Below are 9,262 nucleotides of genomic sequence, written 5' to 3'. Positions count from 1 at the left end.
TTTTAAAACACAATTCAAATGTACTTTCACATTCAGGGCAAAAAAAAATACGAAAAAAAAGTTTAGAAACAGCCCCAATTTTCAAGGTCATGGGGGGAAGTTGTATAAATATAAACCTGGCTGTATGTACATAGAAGACCCCCCCTAACCTTTCGCCCTGCGCTTCACAAGGTAAACGGCCACAGCAACAACAGATATCAACACCAGCAGCGTCACCGTCACACCCACCGCCGTCCTCGTCCCTTGGCCGGCAGCCTCTGCAGAGACAAAGGGAGTGTTCATCCGGGTCGAGGCCGACTTCGCTGACCTCTGTGGAGTAAGGAACGTCAGGAGGGCCGGTACCTGAGGAGCGCTGCACGCTGCCGTCTGAGTCGCTGCAGCTCGGAGGAAGCCATCCGGGCTCACACCAGCACTCGTTCCGATGGTCACACACCTGAAGCACACCATACAATTAGGGCGGTCGGCGTCGACGCGTGGATTACTTCCTGTGTGGGTCCGACCTTTGACACATATTGCGAATTGACTACTCAAGACATTTACATTTAAGGCATTTATCAGACGCCCTTATCCAGAGTATTTACAGGGACAGTCCCCCCCCCCTGGAGACACTCAGGGTTAAGTGTCTTGCTCAGGGACACAATGGTAGTAAGTGGGATTCGAACCCAGGTCTTCTGGTTCATAGGCGAGTGTGTTACCCACTAGGCTACTACTACCCTATCATTACGGTTTTATTCTCACGCAGACTTCACTCCCCCCCCCCCCCCCCCCCCTTTTGACGCGAAATCTTTAAGCGCAGAACAATCCCAAGAAAAATCAGATGTAGTTCTGTAATTTTATCATAAGAAGATCAGTCAGGAATCACCATTTTCTATCTTGGACACACCCCCCTGCTTTCAAAAGTGATTCTATCCTTCACACCTACCCCATGGCCATGACACTTGGCCGAGCAGTTGCTTGCTCTGTAGGCCATCTGAAGATCTACACACTTGTTTTGACTGCACACCTGGCACCTCAGAGAAAAGAGAGGCCCTTTGAGATGGTCACATACCATGAGAAGAACACCTCCATATCGACATTACATGTTTAGCCCTGTTTTGTGACAGGCCTTACCATTCCTACCCCACACTTGGTACCCGCTTCGACTTGCCCAAAGTCGTTTGCCGGATCGTCGTAGACCATCACTTTACACTGGCCGCCGCTGGCCAGCACGTAGCTGCCAGATTCCGGCTTGTCTTTTCCACCAGAGCAAAACAGCTTCCCACAAAGAACGTCCCTGCAAAGGGAAAAGCGGCCAGTTTTTGGGAAGTGCCACCCGTCAGCATACGCATTTTCTTTGGAAAGGCCTTACCGCTTCTGACACGGCACGTATGATGTGGCAGTTCTCGTGCAGTATGCATAGTTCACTCCTTTGGAGTTCATCTCATAACAGTTCGGGTGTCCAGACACCGCGTCTGCACAGGGTGGAAAAGGCAATGAGCCAATCAAGTTCACATACGTTGGACACGTTGGATGAACCTTTTACTCACTGGGTCCCCATATTCGAATGCATTGGTTGTCCCGCTGTGGACACTGCCCATTGTAGCAGTAGCCCGTCTGCGTCTGGCACGGCAGTCCGTTCACAGCGAAGACGTCCTCCGGACACTCCGCAGACTTCCCGTCGCATCGCTCGGGCAGGTCGCAGTCGTCGCGCTTCTTCCTGCACTCCCTGGAGGAAGACAGGATCTGCAGGGAGGTGGAAGAGGCCGTTTCAAAAACAGATTATACCAGGTCATTTTGTACAGGGCATTTAGATCGAATGGATTCTGGATCCACGATACTGGCTCAATCACGTGACACTGCTGAATCAGAGATGGGATTAAAAAGTAAAGACTATTTATTAGTGTAGTAATGGCCATGGATAAATATTACTGAATAAATTCACAACGACACATGAACCACGGGCAAAAGTTTGCCGTTGATCTCAGACCTTTTTGCACCACACTGGTTTTGTTAGTCAATCGTAGTGGATCAAGTGGTAATGTGCTGCAGAAATGACCCACCTTGCAGTTCTCACAGCAGTCGCCAGCAGCACACTGTGATCCTGCGGTCAGGGTGCAGCGGGTGGCATTGCAACAGGGATTTGTACAGTCCTGTAGACACAAATGTTGCATTACATGCGCCAGCTTTCAGCGCCCTGCAGGCATTACAACACATACACTTCTGGAAAATAAAATTAAAAAAAGACCGCAGCAACATTTTCTTTATCATTTATTTAAAAAAAAAATTGAGAAAATATTGTTGCAATAATGTGAAACAAGTTTATATCTATATCTTCTATAAAAATGACTACTTAACCTTGGAAGGGTTCGACAGTCAAAGCAAGATGACATAGGGGAAAAAAAACAATCCAGATCTGTATAACCCACCTAACAAACACCCCTATATTCCACTTAGATATCCTTCAGAACAAAAAAGCAGTTCCTTTCCACAAGACACATCCTTCAAAAAATCTCTTCATTTGATGTGACATATTCTGCAATTATCATAACACAAGTTAAAACATGAATGTAAAATTGAGAAATGCTTTGCTTTCATTATTTTGACCTTCTGTTACAGCCACACATAAACCATACAGTATAAATATTATGTGCTTATATGTAATATTCAATAATAATCATGTATTATTATAATTCAAATCAAAATGACTTTTTTTGTCCTTGTTTTTGTCAAGCCTTAGTTATCCTCATGTGCCTAATATGAAACTATAATTAAGAGCCTGCATTTCCTCATTTTTTTCCTCGTCGTGTCTGCACATCCTTTATTTCTGTTGTGTTTTGGTCCTTTTACTTCCCTTTTTAATGTAAAGTTTAATTGTCGTCCGCCTCATGTCTAATCTCTGGTGTGACTATTATGTCTGTTGGTCTACAAAACAGTCACGAGCGCTTCTGCGTGTTCTGTGTTTAGGCGTTTTTCTTTTGTTTAAGGATTTACTCGTATCCTTTTGCCAGTAGAAAGCGCTGATGAAGACCCTTCATCTGATATGTATAGCTCACGTCGCCCATGTTGTCCGCAACCTTTCATATACCGTCCAGGGTTAAATTACACTTGTAATGATGATGATGTAATGGGAGGAGTGTTAGAGTTTACCTTAACGGATCCGCAATCGCACTCCTCTCCCGTCTCCAGGAAGCCGTTGCCACACACTGGTGTTGCAATGAGTTTTCTGAAATCGGGCTTGTTCAGCATGCACTCAGGGTTTCGGCTGTTCAAGAACTGATTATAGTTCTCAGTGCTGCATTTGCTAAATTTCTCTGGGATGTCATAGCTATAAAAGATATGAAAAAGTGTTATTACTTTTGTAAACTGCATAAAAGACCAAACAAGATAAATCATGCAGTTGATTTGTACTTGGAGAGATTTGATTATGCAAGTTTTCTCACTATGTATAAAACATTTTTCATTATATGCTTATCATAATTCCCATTTACGGAGGGGAAACACACCCCAGCTTTCGGCCTGGGTCTGTGACATGAAATGCTGGTAGGAAAGATACCTGAGGGTGGCGGCCATTATGCAGCTGCCATCAGGACAAAGGCAGGAAGACGTGTCATGGCTCATCCCCAGATTGTGACCCATTTCATGGGTCATTGTTGCTCCCACTGCCACCGCCCTTATGTTATGATCCTTTAAAGGAAATTTGCACAGACATGGTGATGGAATGAATTTGGAAATAAAAGGGAGACAGAAAATCACTGCTCCAACAATATGTTCACGTCATGATGCCAGCAAGGGACACAAAAATAGATTCTTTTACCTGAATAATCCCTGTTGAATGTTCTGAGCATAACGTCCCAACAAACGCTAGTCCCACAGTCGGTCCGTCAAAATCTACATTCCTGCAAGGGAATCGAAAATATTCGCAGAAAATCAGACCTCACCACCAACACGCTTGTAAGGCATGATGTCAACAGGGCTTACGATACGAGCTGGGCGTTGTCATGGCGCTTGGCCTCTTGCTGATTCTTCCTCCACGTGGTGAAGCTGTCCAGAGTGTTCCCAGAAGATGGACTCACCACCATTTTGTCCTGGTCTGTCCAGATCTCCAGGCCGGTTAGGGCAATGAAGGTGTTGAGAGGTTTATATATCTTTGTGCAGAACAAATAAGGTGTTACATTTGGGAATTGTTAAAGTTTTTCTTAAAGCAAAGCGGAGCTGCTTACAATGTTCACAATGTTGACAATCTCAAACATCCTCTTCCTCACCGCATTAATGTCACCCATGAATTTTCTGTACTGCAAAAGCAACAATAAACACATGTAGAACAGACACATTTGATGAAGTGAATGTACTTTAAAAAATGTGTACAGTGGGGCAAAAAAAATATATTTTTTTAAGTGGGACAAACTGCACAATTAGTGGCTGTCCCATTGTATGTACAACGTACCTCACTGTTGTCTGCAACAAGATAAAGCTCAACATATTTTTGCTGGTCAATCAGAGGTACACCCTAAGGGAGGGGTTTCAACTATTAGAAAGTTGTCGACATTGTCACGCGTAGTGTCAAACATTTCTGTGGTGTAGCCCTTACCGCGGCCCGAGAGCGTGATTTGCCGGTCCTTGGTGGAAAATCGGGGAACCAACTGGTGTTTGTTACACCGCAAACTGTTGGTCCGTCCACGGCATCCTCGTATTTTATCACTGCATGATCCCCATTGGTGTCGTCTGAGAGGGGTTCAATGAGGTACCTCTGGGCAGCAGTCTGGAAAAAGCCCCTATAAAAAGAGAGCTGCGTTGTTTTTCTGGCGCTGTGTACCATGGAAGCTTCCACTTGCAATTCAAATTTTTGGTAATTTGAAAGTAGAGAACTTAGTGAAACTTTTAGTACTTAGCTTTTGCAAATGTTTGAAAGAAAAACTATTTTTCATCTTTATGAAGTGAACTGGCACAAAACAGTTGGCCATGCGTTTATCAGACACCCTTGTCCAGAGCGACTTACAAGCAGTAGTTACAGGGACAGTCCTCCTGGAGACACTCAATGGTAGTAAGTGGGGTTTGAACCTGTGACTTGGTTCATAGGAGACTGTGTTATACACTAGGCTATTTCAGCCCATATTAGAAGGATGTTTTTCATTTTTCATGTAAAACCCCTCCCTAAAGTGCTCATATGTAAAAACAGTAGAGTTGCAGCTTTCACTGCTTCTGCAGATTAGTGCTTCAGAAAAATGTCATTCCAGCCTGCTGTTGGATAAACCTGTCGTAGGTCCTGTGCTCATATGCTGAGGATTCCGATTAAAATGATTGTCCTTACCGTAATCCATCGCATGTGCTAATGCTGGCCATGGACTCAGAGTCATTCGCGATGTGTCCTTGATAATAACAGTGATCCTGTGGTGATGAATGAAAGGTTGCATGAGGTGACGCCTCAGCCTGGGATCTGTTTTTACTCAGTATAAATCACTGCCTGTTCGCATACCAAGTCCTCAGGTGTGGTGGTGACCCGGGTCCCATTCTCAGTGTAGCGCGTCTCGCTGTAGTCTTTAGTCAGCAATCCTCTGAAGGCCAGAGGAAAATGATCAGGGAAGACTGGCATGAGACTTGCCACAAAAGGTTTCATTTCAGGCCATTTTCTATAAAGAAGTACATACTAATGGACAGACACTCTTGCAGTCGGGACTTAATCAACTCTGCAGATACTCAACTGAACACATATTGCATTATTTCAGTAGTTAATGTATTTCTAACCTTTTCATAATAATGATAACTGTTCATTATTTATTGTTATTTATATATTTCAGCTATGTAAAGGGGACCACCCCACTCACTCATTCTGCTCAAGATGCATCACAATTTCTCTCCCGTGCAAATTCATTCCATAGTTCAACACGTTGGGGTTGGAACGCTGAAAATAAATAAATAAATATGTACACACACACACACACACACACACACACACACACATGTAGAGCAGCGGACAACTGTAGATAAGTTAAGTGCTGATACACACTTTAGGTTGTCTAAAAGATAATGTTAAGTCACACCTCCACTTGTCGCTTGTGCAGGTCATGCAGTCTGATTGGTTGAACCACATCATACACCTTTACACCGAGATGCTGGATACTTTTGCTAACTGGAAAATGAGAGGGTTTTGTTGAGTGTTTTCTGGGTGAACACCTTGAGAGTAACAAAGAAATAGTTTGTGTGGTTGATTCTAAAACTTGTGGATCAAATAAAATCCCCAGCACCATCATTGTCATCATATTTTCTTAATTGTGGTTAATTGTTACCACAGTGTACACACTCAAATTCTGTAATTTGTTTTCCTATCCAGCATCAGTGGATATTTGTATAACTTGGGTTTTAGGCAAAAATTAAGCAGCATGCAAACACTTCCATGTTCCATTAGAACATGATTGCTTATGCAACTGTTGCCACTCATCTCATGTAAAAGAGATCATTAGTGTGTCCCCAAGTCCTGGTCAGGTAGGACACTTTTATCTTTTCAAGCTTTGCAAACGTCTGAGAAAAAAAGAAAGGCTTCTTAACTAAAACAGAGTTCCGTTCAGATCCAGGTGTTCTAAACTGAAATGGTGGTTTACAAATCCTGTTCTTTGCTCATAGTGCCCCACTGACATGTGCTTGATAGCCACCCAACACATACTGTGAAGCAAACATCTAGTTTTGTCCAGAAATGGACAGATTTACATATTAAATTATGAGGATTCCTGTTTTTACACCCTACATTCATAAGCAGGCAGAAATAAATTTGCTTAGATTTAAAATTTACCCCAGACCTGGACTTCACTCACAAACACACACACCCTCGAAAATAATGCACCATTTTTACAGCCAAATTACATTGTTAAGCTTTCACAATACATTTTAATTTCCTGGAGGTGTTTCAAGTGCTTGTAAGACATTCACTACATGAAAATTCCAATCATTGTACCAGTACTAAAAGAAAAGCATCGTTGTATTGATTGTCTTACCTAATACATGAAGTAAAGTCAGGGTGGTGAGGATCCATAGGAGGAGCCGTGTGCCAGACATAGTCAACAGCTAAATCAGTTCTCCAGACTTTTTCTTACTACCAGCATGCCAAAGTGCCGGTGCCTAAGTTTTGTCTGTCACTTCCTGATCATCTGCACGGTTCCTCTGCTTGTTCGAACAGGACCACAAAAAGGAATGCTCACAAGAACACAATTATTTACATCCCTCTGTTGGTAAAATGTTACTGTAGTACATCACGGGCTTCTCTCTGTGCGCTTCACACTTCACACATTATTCACACACTATACTTTGAAGGTGCTTGTTTGCTGGCAATACATCTTTGTATTGAACTCATTTATTAATTGAAAATGATTAATTATTTGTATATATACTTTGATTGTTCCCTGATTATTAAATGCTTAAAAGGACTATAGTCTATATTTGCACTATTACAACCATATGTGGAGGTTGTTGATGCATACCCTCATGCACAATGTTGCTGTTGTCACCAAAGGACGGTAGATTAGATTCACGTGGTTCAGAAGCAGAGATGCCGGAATGGCTGCTGGTGATCTGCACAGCCTCTGTATGCCAGGGTATCTTGTGCGAAGCGGCACAGTGCTTAATTTGCTTGTTAAAAGAGGGATTTGCATCACATGTTCAGATGATAGGTAAATGTGTCCAGAAAGCCTCAGCAGTTGTAAGTCAACTGAGGTATATAAAAAAACAACAACGCACTTAACCTGATATTCCTCAGTCAGTTGAAGGTGCTCCTACAATATATGTATGCAGAGGTCATTCTGTCAGATTTATAAACATATGAACACATGGATTGAGTTTGATGGGAGTTTTGACACTGATATATATAATTTGCCACTCAGAGTGATAGCTGTTGCAAAATATTTCCGATTTTTCAACAGTAAAATACAAATGCAGAAAAATCACAGGATATTTCCCGACTTTGCAGAATGTAATTTTTGCAGGTTTTTTTTTTTTTATTGAAAATGATTACACTTCAGCTGGATACTAGAGAGAAAATGTCTTGATTAGTTGCAGCAATTATTTTATGTAACCTCTAAAAACGTTATTCAGAAAATGATTAGGTTGGTTGCAGCAGTTCTGAGAAATAGTTAGATCTTTTTACGCTAGAACTCCCAGAGAGGGGCCATTTGGCCCTGTTGTTTTTACCTAATATCCTTAATCATTTGTGAACAGTTGCCTTTGTTCTGACAAATGTGGCAGAAATGTTTGGCTGATTGTGGAAGCCATCATGCCCTTGACGTGCCAGATCGGAATTCTGAGAGAAGGATGGAGATGAACACCATCAGCACGTCCCAATCTGCTTCCATCTTGCAGCCATGCTCAACTGTACATTTTCTTAAAAGCCTCGGCAGCAGTGTAATCTCTTGGCATATTTTTGCGGCTTGTTCGTACCCGTAAGTTCTTGAAGATATGTGAATGCATGTGATAAACTAACCCTTTTATTCCCAAATTTAGCTTGTCATCAGTTCACAGCCCCGTCCACAGTCAACTATACCACAGCCATGCGTGAAGAACTTTAGCCCTAGATTTACCGAGTCCCGAGGTGTTTGTCAGTAGATGTATTTTACAACAGGGTGTACAGGGTGGGAATGCAAAAGAAGATTATTTCTGAGTCTTCTAGCCAAGGAACTCCATTGCCGGTTTATGCAACAAAAGGCATTGGAGACAGAGAGGAAGGCTGCTGCTGTGCCAGGACTTGTATGGACAACTCAGTGCCAGGTACAGGAGAACTGCACCAGAAATCGCAGCAGGTTTACCTGTGCAAAGTGTTATAAGCTCAAATGCACCAATTGCAGGGACGATGGTCACGGGGTCTGTAAACGCTGCAAAGTTTGAAACTCTCATTTTTTTTTTTATAAATAAAACAGACTTGTGTTTCCATATATTTTGTGAATGTTTGTCTTCTATAGTTGCTGCTCAGTCATTGTGTGGGATATTTTGTATAGATATAGCAGACTTTTGTGAAGCTTTCCATGTCATGCACTGAAGTTTGGTCTGCCTCGGATTTGAGCTATTCTAAGTAAAGAAATGCAAATGTATCAGACCTCACAGGTCATGGGTCCTTCCAGTAATTAATGGGAGCCAATTGTCAGTGATTGAGTTCTTAGTTTCAAATCAAGGGGCCATTTGGCCTACCTCTGGTAGGGCTGAGGGGGTCAGAAAAACCTGGGAGTTCTAGTGTCAACAGCCTCTCAGTTGGACGTGGAGTTGATTTGATTGATTTATGAAAATGCTTTCTATTGATCTGACTTTT

At 42.5% G+C, this 9,262-nt stretch overlaps 1 protein-coding gene across 4 annotated transcripts; it reads right to left on the bottom strand.

The window, feature by feature from the left end:
* Nucleotides 1-56: 56 nt before the first annotated feature.
* LOC114799386 (zinc metalloproteinase-disintegrin-like batroxstatin-1) lies at nucleotides 57-7,136 on the bottom strand. 4 transcript variants are annotated; one of them, XM_028995997.1, is made up of 19 exons: nucleotides 6,966-7,136; nucleotides 6,018-6,106; nucleotides 5,802-5,878; nucleotides 5,453-5,531; nucleotides 5,288-5,364; nucleotides 4,568-4,751; nucleotides 4,424-4,486; nucleotides 4,200-4,271; nucleotides 3,958-4,124; nucleotides 3,794-3,875; nucleotides 3,533-3,663; nucleotides 3,127-3,304; nucleotides 2,040-2,129; nucleotides 1,527-1,722; nucleotides 1,349-1,451; nucleotides 1,111-1,273; nucleotides 923-1,003; nucleotides 343-433; nucleotides 57-257 (listed from the first exon to the last, which is right to left on the bottom strand). In XM_028995997.1, the coding sequence occupies exons 1-19, from the start codon at nucleotides 7,024-7,026 to the stop codon at nucleotides 145-147; spliced, it is 2,097 nt and encodes a 698-aa protein (XP_028851830.1). In that variant the 5' UTR covers nucleotides 7,027-7,136; the 3' UTR covers nucleotides 57-144. The 4 variants fall into 4 exon arrangements, 3 of the variants coding, with proteins under 3 accessions (XP_028851830.1, XP_028851829.1, XP_028851831.1); XM_028995996.1 differs by having other exon boundaries at nucleotides 6,018-6,150; nucleotides 6,966-7,114; XR_003751230.1 differs by having other exon boundaries at nucleotides 208-257; nucleotides 923-1,010; nucleotides 6,018-6,150; nucleotides 6,966-7,114.
* Nucleotides 7,137-9,262: the final 2,126 nt, after the last annotated feature.

The sequence above is a fragment of the Denticeps clupeoides genome, chromosome 11 (genome assembly GCF_900700375.1).
Source record: "Denticeps clupeoides chromosome 11, fDenClu1.1, whole genome shotgun sequence".
NCBI lineage: Eukaryota > Metazoa > Chordata > Actinopteri > Clupeiformes > Denticipitidae > Denticeps > Denticeps clupeoides.
The sequence above is the reverse complement of the archived record's forward strand: the minus strand, read 5'-3'. Positions and strand labels throughout refer to the sequence as shown.